The following is a 16215-nucleotide window of genomic DNA, read 5'->3' as shown; positions in this document are numbered from 1 at the left end:
TTTGAACCAGGAACCTCTTGATCTGCAGTCAAATGTTCCATCTACCCTTGAGCTATCCTCCCACCTTCCTGATTGTGTCTCACAGGTATTCTAAACCTTCAGGATGACTCCCTGGATGTCACACCCCTGACACACTCACTTGCCAGTTCTAGACATCGTCAGCTTCTTTCTATGGGGCCCAGTTCTGAGCCACCTTGGCACATCTGACTGCCATTTCCTCTGGACTGGTACCCACTTCCCTTCTGTGGTGGTCTGAATGAGAATGTCCCAATGGTCATATATTTGAATATTTGGTCCCCAGTTTGTGGGATCATTTGGCGAGGATTAGGAGGTTCAGACTTGTTGACCCTTGTGTGTCACTGGGGCCCAGCCCATTGTGAGTGGGGCCACAGCTGGGCTAGTGATCTTGAGTACTATAAGAAAGCAGGCTGAACTGGTCTGGCTCATTCCCTTGTCAACACAGACTCTTTTAAGGCTATTTCTAAAACCGCTGTAATTCTGTTTCGGCCTGTAACCCACATATATGCATGTATACACTTATAGACATATTTACTATATGCTGTGTGATACGAGAGATAATATTAGTAATTAAGATAGCAATAAAAGAACAGATGTTTACCTTTGCCAGTCTACTAAAATAGATTTAAAAAAAAAAAAAGAGAAGAGAATAAAGAAAGCAGGCTGAACAGGTCATGTGGAGCATCCCCCCCAGGCCTCTGCATCAGTTCTTGCCTCCAGGTCCACCCTGCCCATTTCTGTTTGAGCTTCTGTCCTGACTTCCCCTGATGACCAACAGTGATATAGCAGCATAAGCTAGGCAAACCCTTTCCTCTCCAAGTTGCTTTGATCATGGTGTTTCATCACAACATGGTAACTCTAACCAAGGCAGAAATTGGCACCAGGCTAATGGGGTGTTGCTGCGACAGCCCTGACTGTTGATTTGGGGCAGACTGTAGAAGGACTTTGGAACTTTGTGCAAGAACAGCCATCTAGTGTTCAAAACTTTGTGAGCTGTTCTGTGGGAGCTTGGGGGGAAAAAGTGTTGAGGGCAATACAGACAATGGCGGCCTGAGTTGTGAGGGCCTGGGGAAGTGGTTCTCAACCTTCCTAATGCTGCGACTCCTTAATACAGTTCCTCACGGTGTGCTGACCCCCAGCCATGAAATTCTTTTCATTGCTGCTTCGTGACTGTAACCCCACTGCTATTTTAATGGTAATGTAAGCACTTGGTATGCAGCCGCTGTGAAAGGAGCATCCAACCCCCAAAAGGGGTCACGGCCCACAGGTTGAGAACCACTGTTCTAGAAGGAATTCTGAGAATTGCTTAAAGATTATCAAGGCTGCTTGCTATTTTGAGTTGAGAATCGGCAGTTCTGGTCAGCTGGGCTAAAGAATCGGCTGTGATTAACAAGCGACCACTGAAGTGGAACCTTTGCCCTGCTGGGAATTGATCCTGGTCAGCTGGGACTGAGACACTGGGGGGGGGGGGGTAGGAGGAGAGCAGCAGCAGCGAGGTGAATTCTTCTGGGCAGTGTTTCCTCAGAGCCAGCACACAGAAGCAGTGCTCAGAGGTAGCCATGGCTGGACCTCACTCTGGCAGCTTGGTGGGGTAAGCATCCCCCAGGTGGTGCTGGTTTTGAAGGCGTCAGGGCTCATGGAGAGCTGCTGAGGCTTGGCACTGTGAGAGGTCAGGAGAGGCCATTGGTGAAGATGCAGCCTCGGTGGCAGTTGACGGCTGAGGACTAAAGGGGTCGTGCAGAGATGCTCAGGCTTAGCATTATGAAGAGAGCCTAGGAGAGGCTACTGGTGGACGGGCAGCCCCAGTTGCACCAGAGACCCCAGCCTTTTGGAGATGCCGGTACACGGGACGACCACCAAGAACAGGAGCAGCGGGCGAGTGGAGCCAGCTGGAGCCTGGCAGACAGCTGTGTCTGCAGGGGGGGCAGCCTGAGCCTGGCAGACAGCTGTGTCTGCAGGGGGGCAGCCTGAGAGGACTCACGCTTCTTAGACGATCCTGAGTGAGTCTCAGATATCGGGCAGTGAGTTATTGACACTGTGTAGTTCTGTTTGGTTTTGTTCAGATTGCAACTGTGCCCTTTGGAAGGAAGTATTTAGTTTATTTGTGATTGTTCAGGAGCCCAGAGCTGGGAGACTTTAAACTTTTAAAAAAGAGATTTTGGAGTTTTACCAGACTTTGGATTTTAAAAGAGAATGGATATTTTTAAAGAAACAACCTTTAAAATGTTTGAATCATTTTGTAACTCTTCAAATTTGTAAAATGTTTTATATTGTGATGTTCTTATTAATGTGTGATCTTGGGGATGAACAAGAAAAGAAAGGTTACGGCTTAATAGTGATGTGTTTTGTGTCAAACTGACAAGAGGTCAGCTGTGTTGTCTAGTTTTATGCCAATTTGACACAGCTAGATTCATAAAAGAGGAGGGAACCTCAAATGAGAAAAGGCCTCCATAAAATCTGTAGGGCTGTGGGGCATTTTTTAAAAATTAGTGATTGATGTGGGAGTGCCCAACCCATTGTGTGTGTGGTCATCCTAGGCTGGTGGTCCTCGGTTCTATAAGAGAATAGGCTGAGCAAGCCTTGAAGCTTGCTTCCATGGCCTTTGCATTGACTTCTGCCTCCAGGTTCCTGCCCTGTTTGAGTTCTTGCCCCAACTTCCTTCAATGATGGACTATGATGTGGAAGGGTGAGACAAACTCTCCCCAACTTGCTTGGTCATCATGTTTCATCATAACAATAGTAACCATGTTCCATGTTAAACTAGTGATATCACCAGAGAACCCTGAAACAAGTTCCAGGCAAGAGCAGCAATCAGAGAGAGGCATTTGTGGTGCACACCTTTAATCCCAGCACCCAGGAGGCAGAGGCAGGTGCATCTCTGTTTGAAGCCAGCCTAGTCTACATAAAGAGTTCTAGGTCAGCCAGGCCTACATAGTGAGACCTGTCTAAAAATCAGAGGGGCACACTGAAGCAATAAGGCTCTTGTTGCACTTACAAAGGACCGAGGTTCCCTTCTCAGCCCCCACATGGCAGCTAACAGCCGATCTGACACCTTCTGTTCTCTGGCAGCACTGCACACATGTGGTATACAGACGTACATGCTGACAAAACACCCAGACACATAAAATAAAAAGAATAAATCTCGAAGCGTTCAGTGATGCCACGTCCGAGGCTGTGAGTCGCCGCTGCCACAGCTATGGTGTCAGTAATTAACACCGTGGACACCTCTCATGAGGACATGATTCATGATGCCCAGATGGACTATTATGGCACCCGCCTAGCAACCTGCTCCTCGGACAGGTCCGTCAAAATCTTTGATGTGCGAAACGGAGGGCAGATCCTCATCGCAGACCTCAGAGGACATGAAGGGCCAGTATGTCAGGTAGCCTGGGCCCACCCCATGTATGGCACCATCCTGGCTTCCTGTTCCTATGACTGGAAAGTCATTATCTGGAAGGAAGAAAACGGCACTTGGGAGAAGACTCATGAGCACTCGGGACACGACTCCTCGGTGAACTCTGTATGCTGGGCCCCTCACGACTATGGCCTGATTTTGGTCTGTGGGAGCTCCGACGGGGCCATCTCCCTGCTGACCTATACAATGGAAGGCCAGTGGGAAGTGAAGAAGATTAACAACGCTCACATGATTGGCTGTAACGCTGTCAGTTGGGCCCCTGCTGTTGTGCCTGGAAGCCTCATAGACCAACCATCAGGGCAGAAGCCCAATTACATCAAGAAGTTTGCATCAGGTGGCTGTGACAACCTCATCAAGCTCTGGAGGGAGGAGGAAGACGGCCAGTGGAAGGAGGAGCAGAAGCTAGAGGCACACAGCGATTGGGTTCGAGACGTTGCCTGGGCCCCCTCCATTGGCCTGCCTACCAGCACCATTGCCAGCTGCTCTCAGGACGGTCGAGTGTTTATCTGGACCTGCGATGATGCCTCAGGCAATATGTGGTCACCCAAACTCCTGCACAAGTTCAATGATGTTGTGTGGCACGTGAGCTGGTCCATCACAGCAAACATCCTGGCCGTGTCAGGTGGAGACAATAAGGTGACCTTATGGAAAGAGTCGGTGGATGGACAGTGGGTGTGCATCAGCGATGTCAACAAAGGCCAGGGTTCCGTGTCCGCCTCCATCACAGAGGACCAACAGAATGAGCAGTGACAACACAGGCAGCCTGGTCTTCTTGTTTCCAGGACTGCGTATTCTAGAACAACATCCAAACAACTGGGAAGAAGGGTCCCAATGCTACCAAGATTCCAAACCCAGGAGTGCCCACAGATGGAACACTGGGTGCTCACCTGCCTTACTGGGATTCCATGTTTGGTAACTTAATGTCCAGCTGAAAGTATTCATGTCAGGAACAAATGACAATTATTTTTAGATATTTGTGGCCATTTTTAACTATCTTTTGGTTCAAACTGTTTCAAAGCTAAGAAAATCATATTGCATAGAAAAAAGAATAAATCTTAAAAAGTAAGGTCTTTAAAGGAGTGCTGATCAGAGGGACTAGCAATCAGAACACTGAATCAAAAGGGAACATTTTCCCCTGGTGCCGTGGATGGGGGTGGGAGCTCCCTTTGCCTGCTTTTGACGGGCTGCTGGTGCAGTGCTGGTTGCTGGCCAGTGTCAGCCAAAAACCCAGTTGAGGACTGGGGATAACTTAGGGGTACGGTGCCTTTCTAGGTGGAGTCTCCAGGCTCAATCCTCAGCACTATATAGAGGGATCGTTGGAGAATTTTAAGTTTGGCAGCAGAGCAGGTACCAGGTGAAGGTTCCCAGATTTGAACCAGTCGAGTTAAACCCTTTTCCTGACAGGGGTTGCTCCTCAGCGTATTTCACCTATCCCGTCAGTCATCTTTGTGTCGCTAAAAGATACGTAAAAGAAAGAATGTAAAATGATGGCATATTGACTCTGGTCCACATCTCAGAGGTTTCAGTCCATGGTCTGTGGTGACAGAGCACAGTGGTAGAGAGAGAGGGGATGTGAGGGAGGAGAGTGGTCCTCCTCACCACAGGCAGGAGCAGGGAAAGACAGACGAAGGAGGCAGGACACAAGGAATAACTTTCTAGCCCATGTCTCAATGGTCTACTCCCTCTCTGAAGCCCAATCTCCAAATGCCTAGCCTCATCAATAAAATATAATAGTGTGACCCCTCCAGTTGATTAACCATTGATGAAGTGAGACTTCTCATAATGGAGTCACTTCCCAAAAGCCCCACCTTTGAACCTTGCTGTGTTTTTTTTTTTTTTTTTTAGGTGTTTTATTTCCTTTCTATGTGTCTAAATGTGTGCTTGTTTGACTTTATATGCACCACTTGTGGGAAGTGCCCATGGAGGCCAGAACAGAGCACTGAATGCCCTGGGACTGGAGTTAGAGAGCTCTGTTTGCCACCATGTGGGTGCTGGGACTGCACTCACATCTTTTGTGATAGTAAATTCTCTTAATCACTCAGCCATCTCTCCAGCCTCCAACACATGAGCCTTTCAGGAAATACTCACATCCAAACCATGGCACCAATGTTACTTCAGCAAAACATCTTACACTGGACAGTAAGTCTTCTCATTGGTAGGCAAGGAAAACTGACAACCCACCATCAGTTGCTTAGATACTCAATTTCCAGCTGTGAACCTACCGTTACATTCCTGAGAGTTCTCTCACTTATCTGAACATCTGCTCCATCCACACATTCGGAACCAACAGATTTAAGCCTCTTCCTCTTCTAGTCAGCACTTGGTGGGTTCGGGGGGAAGGTGTGGGGACCATGGTTGAGGTAGTCAGTTACCTCCACAACAATAACATCCAATTACTTGATACAAAGTGGAGTCCCATGTGTGCTAAGCATCACTTTCCTTCCCATAGTTCACCCCCGTGGACGCCCTTCAGTAGATCTAGGCTGTGCTTAGCTGGCTCTGCCTCAAGCTGCAGTCCATCTGCATTCCTCTTCTCTTTGTGCTATGGCTTGGCCTACTTCATGTTCATGATGGGGGAGTGGCAGCTGGCAATACCGGAAATGCAAGTGAGGAAGCCTGACTGGATGAACAGGTTTCCACACTCTGCTGGGCACTCTCTACCATCCCAGGCTTGGACTGGGAAGTGTGTCCACCTCTGATCAGAAGGTCTGGCAGGAATAGTAGAGATCTGGGGCTCAGAGCTTGATTTGCCATGCTCTCCTCTTGCCTAGGCCAACGTGTCCAACATGTTCACTGTCACCTACTGCTCCCAGCCCAGTCTCCAATCACAGCTCAGGATTTTGTGTTCCACATTAAATCCTATTGAGTTTGATGGTTAATCTCAATTGTTAACCTGATGGAATGCAGAACCACTGTGGAAACAAATACTGGGCAAGTCTGTGAGGATTTGCTAGGTCCAGTTAGTAAGCTAGGAACACCCACCCTAATGTGGGTGGTGTCATGCCTAGGTCTAGGATCCTGAACTAAAGTAAAAGAGAAAGCTAACTGAACAGAAGTATCTAATTTTACTCTAACGGTGGACGGTAGCTGAGCAGGTGCCACACATTCCGACTGTGATACCGTCCCCACTAACAAATCTTTCTCTTAGGCTGCCTTTGCAAGTTCTTTTGTCCTAGCAACAAGGAAAGTAATACTCAAGGCTTCTTTGATTCATGAACTCAATAGACAAGATTTTGGTCCCCCCTAAATTCCAAATCAGAAGACCTGTAGTACAGACTTTCAGCAGCACAGTTATATCCAAATACTGGGAAATGGTAGGGATGTACATGGTCTTAGAAACTGGCTGTAAAAAACAACCAAACTGCAAATATACAGCTGGGAACGTAGATGCATTGGGAGAGCGCTTGATAAAATGCGTGAAGCCCTGAGTTGGAACCCCAGCACCACATAAGTCCGGTGTGGTAGGGAAGAGAGTAGAGACAAGAGGGTAAGAAGTTCAAGGTCATCCTTGGCTATACAGGACATCCTAGGTCAAAAAAAAAAAGAAAGAAAGAAAGAAAGGAAAGAAGGAAGAAAGGAAGGCAGGAAGGAAAAGAAATTCTACTACAGGAAGAAGTATCCGTGTTTCTCTATTACTGTCAGTTGCATGTGTCCCCTTGTACACACCAACTTGAGCACTTCCAGCCTTTCACTATCGTAACACATGATAAACTACCCCCAAAGTAACAGAGCAAAACATAACCCCAGAATTAGAAATTTTCCTTTATTAGATCCTTGCTCTGCCACACAGGAGTGATTCTCTCCATCATTCTACATGACTCTTGGCTCTGCCATCTTAAAACATTCCTTTCCCACCATTCTTTAAAATACCTGAAAATATCACTAGAAATACGTGATTTCTGACGGCCGAGAAGTTATCTTGACTGTCTCTCGTGTGTAATGTCTCTGACAGCAGTCCTTCTTATTTCCTTTGGAGCGGTTTGCACACACTTCTGGAAATACAGCTTGAAGGGATGAAGAAAACACTAAGATACTGAGGTTGACTAGAAGGCACTTCCTAGAGTCAGTTAGCTCGTGGTGGCTCTGAGCTAACGCAGGACTTACCCTTCTGTGAATTCCCATAGTATAGAGTTAGGGGAAGGCACTGAAACAGCAGCCCCACCCTGTAAGAAGTAGACCATAGGGCACAGACTGGGCAGTACGTTCTGTCCCGGCACCTTTCTGTAGTCCTGTTCTCCAGCCACCATGATGTCAGCTGTTCTGCTCTGCACATGCTTTCCACCCCCACCGTGAGAGCAGAAACCCTGTGATCATAAGCAGAACCAACCTTCCTCCTTTAAGATGCCGTCCTAGGGTATCTGGACACAGTAGCACAGAAGCCTGGCTAATACAGGCTCTCAGGAAACTCGTGGGCTGCTTATGAATTTAGTTCTGTTCCCAATAGCTATCACCACACTCCTCTTTTGTACTGCTTTTCCATGGCTCAGTTGTAAGTATTTGGGCACATCTGGTCCTTATGGGACTGTACCCTTCCTCTTCTGAGAAATACTTGTCCAGTGAGAAAATCTAGCTCGTGCCACCTTGGTGATGTCAGTAGTCTTGATAAAAGGCTTTTAAGTCACCCAGCTGTGTTGGTCTTTTACCTGAGGTTGTGTCTATGGAAGGTGCCAAGTTTCCTTCCTCTTAAACTAATATGGTGATTTTGGACAGATCAATTTTATTTCCTAGCTATGCAATTTCTGAGTAATCCATACCATCCTTGAATTCTGTTTATAAAGCAAGACAGTTCTCATCTGAACTCAGATTTTTTTTTTGGAGACCCCTTGTCAAATGCAGCCTAGAGCATGCACTGAGCCTTTTGCCCAACATCCCCTGTCTGCTCTGTTGTTGGAGGTAGCTCATTCTTTCCTGGCTGCCCAGACTAGAAACAACCACACAGAAACTATATCAATTAAATCACTGCTTGGCCTATTAGCTCTAGCTTCTTATTGGCTAGCTCTAATATCTTAAATTAACCCACTTCTATTCATCTGTCTATCACCACGTGGCTGTGGCTTACTGTCAAGTTTCTGGCACATCTGTTTCTGGCGGCTTCATGGCTTCTCTCTGACTCCGCCTATTCTCTCTATATCTTTTCCAGTCTGGTTATATTCTGTTAACCCATTGGCCAAAAGCAGCTTCTTTATTCATTAACCAATAAAAGCAACACATATGCAGAAGGACTTCCCACACCACTGCTCTGCACCATCAAGGGCACCCTCTGCTTTCCAGGCTTTCCCAGACTGCTGTCTTCCTGCTCTCAACATAGCTTCCTCCCCATTCCTGCAGCTGAAGGAACAGATTGCTTGCCATGCCCTGCTGCACAGAAAGTCGTGTATTTTGGGATTTGTCCCAGAAAGAACCCCTCCATCAAGCATTCCAGCACTTGGCAGTCTTATTCACAGTGATGTTGCATAACAAGCCATGGGGAAATCTAGTGTCACAAAATACACCCATCTGTCTTGGTGCCTGTGAGTCTGCAATTGGGATGTGAATAGAATGATCTAGACTGGGCTTTTTGTCGACCAAAAAGGGTGACACGGAGAGAGGCTCAGCATAGAAATAGGTTTGTTCACAAACATAAGAGAAATTAGAATCCAGGATACACAGGGTCTGACAACCCGCAGGCACACTCAGGCGAGCAAGAGAAAATGAGTTTGCATACACTATTTGAAACAATTATTCAACTATCAGAGACGAGGGTTGGTAATGAGGTGGTGACTGCCCACAGCTGAACAGGTAGACACAGGACAGGCATCTGTAATTCCTGTGTATTTTCTGGGTAAGGTTTCAGTGTGCTTTATACATGGTTGTGGATTCAGAAAGTTCTTGTCACACCTCTAGACGTGTGTGTGTGTGAGTGTGTGAGTGTGTGTGTGTGTGAGTGTGTAGGTCATGAAACTGGAAACTGATTGTGAGGGGGAGGAAAGGATCTGAATGAAGGGGTGAATGGAGCAATGGGACACATAGTGAGAAAGAAGGGGCTGGGAGTAATTTGAGAATGAATGAACAGAACCTGAGTAGGAATGGGGATGGAGGTAGGGAAGGGAACAAAAGTGGACAAAGGGTAAGGACTCACATGTATGGAGACACTACCCTGTGGTGAGACCCTGAGCTTTGTATACTGGCCCAAAGCTCTAACTGTAAACAAACAAAACCTTCTCCAGGAGGCTGACCCTTTGCTTGGATGCTCGCTGTTCTCATTTGGCCTTTCTTGGGTCTCACACTCCTACAGAATTATTTACAGTTTTCTTTGTATCTCTACACTCTGTATAATTCTCCCTGCTTAACCACTGGCCTTTTATCTCCTATTTGACTGTGACTGATTCAACTCACAAGCTTATCGCAGAGGATGTAGAAGTTTCTGGCTACCAAGAGAGGGAAAAAGTGTCACAAAGCTCAGAGTATGGATTCAGAGAGGTGAGGTATGAACTGCCACTCAGCGTGTTAGAGGGACATAGAGAAGACTGACAAAGAGGGGCTGAAGACTGTGCTGTGTAGTGGAATTTCATTTGCATTTTAATAATAAAGCTTGCCTGAAGATCAGAGAGTAAAACAGCCCCACTGGTCAGCCTTACAGACCAGGCGGTGATAACATACACCTTTAAGCCCAGTAGCCACACTAGTTTGCTATAGAAACCAGGTGGTGCATGCCTTTAATCCCAGCCCTAGAGATGATTAAAAAAATGGGAGGAATCGGCTCTCAGAGACAGTCTCATTCTGAGATTCCCAGAGGCAGAATCACCATTTCATACCGAGGCCAAGGTAAAAGCCAGTGGCTGACTGTTTTGCTTTTTGGATCTTCAGGTTGAACCCCAATTCACTGCTGCCACTGGGGACCTTATTAATGCGAGTAGCCTGCATTGCCACCTGAGGCCAGGGTGATTTCTGGGTCTGTGCTGCCACTGAGGGCCATGTCTGGGTCCATGGTCCTACTGTGGTCGCCATCTGTGTTGATGTCCATGGGCTGTGTTGATGTCCATGGCTGTGTTGATGTCCATGGGCTGTGTTGATGTCCATGGCTGTGTTGATGTCCATGGCTGTGTTGATGTCCATGGGCTGTATTATCACCAAAGGCCATGCAGATGCCCACGATCTGTGTTGCAGCCTGAAGCCATGTTGATGTCCATTATCTGGACTGCCTCCAAGAGCCATGTCTGGGTTCATGTCTGGGTTCGTGGTCCCACTACAGCTGGGGGCTGTGTTCGTGGTCTATACCAGGAACCATGTAGAAGCCCATGATCAGTGTGCATGCTGGCTGAAAAGAGCAAGGAAGATACTTTGGCTGTGATATCAATGACTGCAGACACATAGTTGGAAAAAAGAGACATGGAAGGCTTCCATGGCAGCCCTACCCTCCCAAGCAGCCCTCACTCCCCAAAGTAGCAGCCTAAACAGAAGCCATCGAATAGAACTCTTAAAAAGTGTGATAAGGATGCTGAAGTGTTGCTCTCCATAACTAATGGCTTCTGTCAGGGGTGCAGGAGGGGAATGACTCAAGTTTTATTTAAAGATCGGGCCACAGAGAGTTTGACCATGCTCCAGTGAGTATATAGTAACACAGACTGGACTCTAAAAAATTTCTATTTAAAAAAATTGGGGAGGGGAATCATGAGGGTAGAAGTGGACATGGGAGAACCAAATAAAAAGAATAACTGAAGACAATTCTAGTGAGGATGGCCCCAAACTGGGGAGGCAAAAGAAACACCTGAAGGGGGCACCTGGATTTGAACCAGGGACCTCTTGATCTGCAGTCAAATGCTCTACCCCTGAGCTATACCCCCTGGCTTAAGAGAAGGTATAATTAGTAGCCTTTACCTGACTGGAATACCATAAACAAGGCAGTCCTATAAGCTGGATAGTGCTGTAGGCCCTCTCTGAATTCTACTTCCCTCCTGTGAAAGTGTTATTCACCAATTCTCATAATGACTGATTTCAGCCCCCTGGTTTGTTGAGTTATACAACTGAGAATACCCTTAAACCAGCCAAAGATTTATCTTCAACAGCAGCAATGGTGGAGTACTGACTGTATCAGCTGTCCTGGGGTGGGTACCTGACAGTCACTACATGCTAGGATCTTCCTCTGCAAGAAACAGTATTTCAGAACTTTTCACTTGATGTTTATTTAATAAAAAACCAAGTGTTCTGATAATTTGTCAAGCATATAGGTACTGTGGGACAATGGTCTTGTACCCTACAAATATTTGTCACTTACATTGGTTTAATAAAACACTGATTGGCCAGTAGCCAAGCAGGAAGTATAGGCGGGTAGAACAGAATAGAATTCTGGGAAAAGGAAAGGCTCAGTCTGCAGTCATTACCCAGACACAGAGGAAGCAAGATGAGAATGCCTCACTGATAAAAGATACCAAGTCACATGGCTAACACAGACAAGAATTATGGGTTACTTTAATATTTAAGAGTTAGCTAAAAGTATGCCTAAGCTATTGGCCAAACGGTGTTGTAAATAATATAGTTTCTGTGTTATTATTCGGGTCTTGGTGCCTGGGAAACAAGCAGCCTCTGTCTACACACAGGCACAATACAGAATTCATGTGAGTGGAATTACGGATAAGTCCAACTTTTAACAACGCATTGTTGTTTATATTTTAAATGTTCATATCAAGCATATTGCTTTTGTTAAAAGAAAAATAGTTAGCCAGGTATGGTGGAGAGAATAACACTCAAAGACTTAGGCAGGATTCTGAGTTTGAGGTTAGTCTAGACTACTTAGTGAGGTTGTGTTTTTCTTTTCTTTTCTTCTTCTTCTTCTTCTTCTTTTTTTTTTTTTTTGCTTTTAGTTCCTTGCAAAAACTTGTTCCATTTGTAGATCTGTAGGGATTTTTCTTTTAGAGGTAGTCACATAGGTGTATTCAGATGTTGAGATTCGTTGCATCCTGATTTTAATCAGCAAAGAACTAGTGCTGCCTGCGTGCTCATCAGAGGCTATTATTGAAAAGGTGATGGCATACGCATAGGACAGAATACAACACAACCATGAAAATAAAATGGGTCCTGGGCACAATCAAGGAAGGATATTCCGGTGAGGTCATTTCACAAGGAAAGGGCACTGCTGCTATGTGAATGAGAGCTTAGTCTGGTTTGTTCTTTCTTTATTGCTTTTATTGAGCTCTCCCCTCCCCTTCAGCCCTCTCCTAAGGTCCCCATGCTCCCAATGTACTCAGGAGATCTTGTCTTTTTCTACTTCCCATGTAGATGAGATCTATGTATGTCTCTCTTAGGGTCCTCATTGTTGTCTAGGTTCTCTGGGACTGTGATTTGTGGGCTGGTTTTCTTTGCTTTATGTTATGAATGAGTACATGTGATAATTGTCTTCCTGTGTCTGAGTTACTCCACTCAAAATGATGTTTTTGAGCTCCATCCATTTGTCTGCAAAATTCAAGATGTCGTTATTTTTTTCTGCCGTGTAGTACTCCATTGTGTAAATGTACCACATTTTCCTTATCCATTCTTTGGTCAAAGGGCATTTAGATTGTTTCCGGGTACTGGCTATGACAAACAATGCTGCTTTGAACATAGCTGAGCACATGTCTTTGTAGGATGATTGTCATTTTTTTTTTTTTTAATACTTGGCCTGTTTTGGATTTTAGAAACAGGGTTGCAGAATGTAACTCAAATTTTTCTTAAAAAATCCTCCCTCCTCCTTTCTCAGCCCCCTGAGTGCAGGGATTACAGGAGTGCAGGGATTACAGGAGTGACCACCCACTCACCTCCATCACAGGAGTGACCACCCACTCACCCCCATTACAGGAGTTACCACCCACTCACCTCCATTTTAACTTTTTAAACCATAGTATATTAGTTACTTTTCTCATTGCTTTGGTCAAATATATGAAAAACTTTACTCAAGGAAGGACGGGTTTATTTTAGGTTGCAGTTTGCAAGAAAACACTTCATTGTGGCATGGAGGCGGGAGCCTGAGGCATCTGGCCACACTGCACCTGCAGTTGGGAAGCAGAGAATGAGACATGCTGGTGCTCAGCCTGCTTTCTCCAGCTCCCCAACCCAGGGTATGGTGTCACCTACAGTTGCCAAAAGCTTAACTTAGCCCCTCACAGGTTTGTTAGGCTAATTGTGGTTAGTTTCCATGGGTATGCCACGAGGCTTGCCTCCTAAGTGATCCTAGATTCTGTTAGTTGACAGTCAATATTCACCACTGCAGATAGTTTGATTAAAAACAAACAAACAAACAAACAAACAAACAAAAAAAAAAACACTTGAGTTGCCAAGATGGCTCAATGGTAAAGACAGTTGCTGTCAAGGCTGAGTTTGATCCCCAGGACCCACATGGTGAAAGGACAAGACCAATCCTCAAAAGCTGCCCTTTAATATATTCACATGTGTGCCATAGCAGACACTACTGTATAGTAATGAAGAAGAAATTAAAACTTAGGTATCTATATTTAAAAAGGTCAAAAACAAGGCGTGAGTAGGGGGCACCTGGATTTGAACCAGGGACCTCTTGATCTGCAGTCAAATGCTCTACCCCTGAGCTATACCCCCTGTTATTAATATACAACTTAATTAATACCCTTCACTTCCAGAGTTACACCCACATAAAGAAACTATGATACAGGAGCCCGGCTGCTGCAGGATCAGCCTTTGCTCTCCTTTTCAGCGGTGTCAATAATTCAGTAATCTCAGGCTAATGGAAACAGAGAGTCATTGGCAGGAATGTGAGTAGTTCATGCACAAAGGGAGGCATGGTGTCACAGCTTCATGAAGCATAAAGGAAGCCAGGGACCAGAACTTTAGCCAGTTTGGTTATAGAGTCACTGGAGTTGTTTGGTTATAGAATCACTGGAGTTGTTTGGTTATAGAGTCACTGGAGTTGTTTGGTTATAGAGTCACTGGAGTTGTGTGGTTATGGAGTCACTGGAGTTGTGTGGTTATGGAGTCACTGGAGTTGTGTGGTTATGGAGTCACTGGAGTTGTGTGGTTATGGAGTCACTGGAGTTGTGTGGTTATAGAGTCACTGGAGTTGTGTGGTTATGGAGTCACTGGAGTTGTGTGGTTAGAGTCACTGGAGTTGTTTGGTTAGAGTCCCTGGAGTTGCACCGTGAACACAGCCACAGTCACTGGCTCTACATAGCCTGAGCTCTCTCCTCCGGGATGATCCAGAGCCACCCATCATCTGCGCGACTTCCTGACACTCGTGGCCTTACTTGAGGACGTGCCGTTGGCCAAGGCGTTACCTGTTATGCTAAATAATGCCATGATCAACTTGATGAGGCTGTCAAGACCAGAAGTCTGGTCAAATACATATGCTGGATATACCTGTATTTTGGGGATGTGACCATATTTTTGTAGACTTTGAGAAAATCCCATTGCTCTCAATAAGGTATATTAGTGGGCTCAGTAGCTGTTGAAGTCTTAAGAGAAAAAAACATCACTCATGTCTCTAAAGAAGAGGAAATGTCACCTTCTATGGACTGTGGGGTGACCAGATAAAAATGTTCTCTTATCTCTGTCTTTCTCTCCCTTCACCCTTCTGCCTTATTCTCTCTGGACAGCCTTGATTAAACACACATATCCAAAAAGAGAATTCTCTAGTCATTTAAAAGGTCACATTCTTAATTGATCCTCCTGACACCTGCCAGGAATCCCTTACCCACGCCCCCTCTGAGATGTAAGGTGCTTCCTTGCCAGATCCACCCTGTTTCTTGTGACTCTGTGAAAATGCATGCTTGGTACTGTCATTACTGCCTATGGGATTGTTAACTTGTCTCTATACCTATAGAAACTGAAAACTTTGTGGAGATCACTCCTTACCTTTTTTACCCCATTCCTTTTATGCCTGATGCCCTTATGCCCTCTTTTTACCCTTATGCCTTACTCTTATATGTCTGATGCTTTGCCCTTATACCTTATGTTCCTATCCTTTTTCTTCTTTCCCCCTTTTTAATATTCCCCAAGGAATAAAGAAACTTGCAGAAAAAAAAAACACATACCAGACCAGTGTATCCTATCTGCCACTGTTGTCTTCTCTCACCAAATTCCCATGCAGAATTCAATGTGGATAAAAAAAAAAAAAAAAAAAAAAAGCAGGACTAGAAACAGTCTATTCATTGAAAAAAAGTCAAGGGGGCACCCGGATTTGAACCAGGGACCTCTTGATCTGCAGTCAAATGCTCTACCCCTGAGCTATGCCCCCACCTGTTTTATACATATATAATAAATATTCTCAAGCTGCATGGCCACTCCCTGGCTGTTGACATCTGACATGTACACTTGCCAGTGCTCTGCCATAATTTGCTTCCTCCTATGAGGCCCAGCCTTGACCTACCTCTGTATGTGTGACTGTCACATCCTCGTGACCAGCACCCTCCTGCCCTAGTTCCCAGCAGAGGCATTCACATTAAAAATCTTGGAATCCAAGGGCTGGAGAGATTGTTCAGTGGTCAAGAGAGCATTCATTACTATCGCTAGAGGACCCAGGTTCAATTTCCAGCACCCAGCAGCTCACAACCATCTGTAACTCCAGTCCAAGGGGACCCTTTTCTGACCTTGGCAGATGATAGGCATGCACATAGCACACAGGCATTTATGCAAGTAAAGCAGCCATATGTATAAAATAATAAAAAATATCATAGAGTTCTACAGACAAATACCATTTAGACTTACATACAAGAGCTCGACCCAGAAAGCTAGCTGTTCAACAGATCCTATGGAAGTAAAGTAAAGGGAAGGCCTGGGTAAAAGCAAAAGTTCTTGGTACTCAT

The 16215-nt window shown here is 45.5% G+C and overlaps 1 protein-coding gene and 3 non-coding genes across 4 annotated transcripts; 1 reads left to right on the top strand and 3 right to left on the bottom strand.

The window, feature by feature from the left end:
* The first annotated feature begins 3020 nt into the window (after nt 1-3020).
* On the top strand, nt 3021-4378 carry LOC130880811 (protein SEC13 homolog). Its single transcript, XM_057780038.1, has one exon. The coding sequence runs from the start codon at nt 3215-3217 to the stop codon at nt 4181-4183; it is 969 nt and encodes a 322-aa protein (XP_057636021.1). The 5' UTR covers nt 3021-3214; the 3' UTR covers nt 4184-4378.
* Nucleotides 4379-11184: 6806 nt separating this feature from the next.
* Nucleotides 11185-11256, bottom strand: Trnac-gca (transfer RNA cysteine (anticodon GCA)). Its single transcript has one exon. It is a non-coding gene; the product is annotated as a tRNA-Cys (tRNA).
* Nucleotides 11257-13924: 2668 nt separating this feature from the next.
* On the bottom strand, nt 13925-13996 carry Trnac-gca (transfer RNA cysteine (anticodon GCA)). Its single transcript has one exon. It is a non-coding gene; the product is annotated as a tRNA-Cys (tRNA).
* A 1579-nt stretch (nt 13997-15575) lies between these two features.
* Trnac-gca (transfer RNA cysteine (anticodon GCA)) lies at nt 15576-15647 on the bottom strand. The gene has a single exon. It is a non-coding gene; the product is annotated as a tRNA-Cys (tRNA).
* Between the last annotated feature and the right edge of the window lie 568 nt (nt 15648-16215).

The sequence above is a fragment of the Chionomys nivalis genome, chromosome 1 (genome assembly GCF_950005125.1).
Source record: "Chionomys nivalis chromosome 1, mChiNiv1.1, whole genome shotgun sequence".
Classification (NCBI taxonomy): Eukaryota; Metazoa; Chordata; class Mammalia; order Rodentia; family Cricetidae; genus Chionomys; species Chionomys nivalis.
The sequence above is the reverse complement of the archived record's forward strand: the minus strand, read 5'-3'. Positions and strand labels throughout refer to the sequence as shown.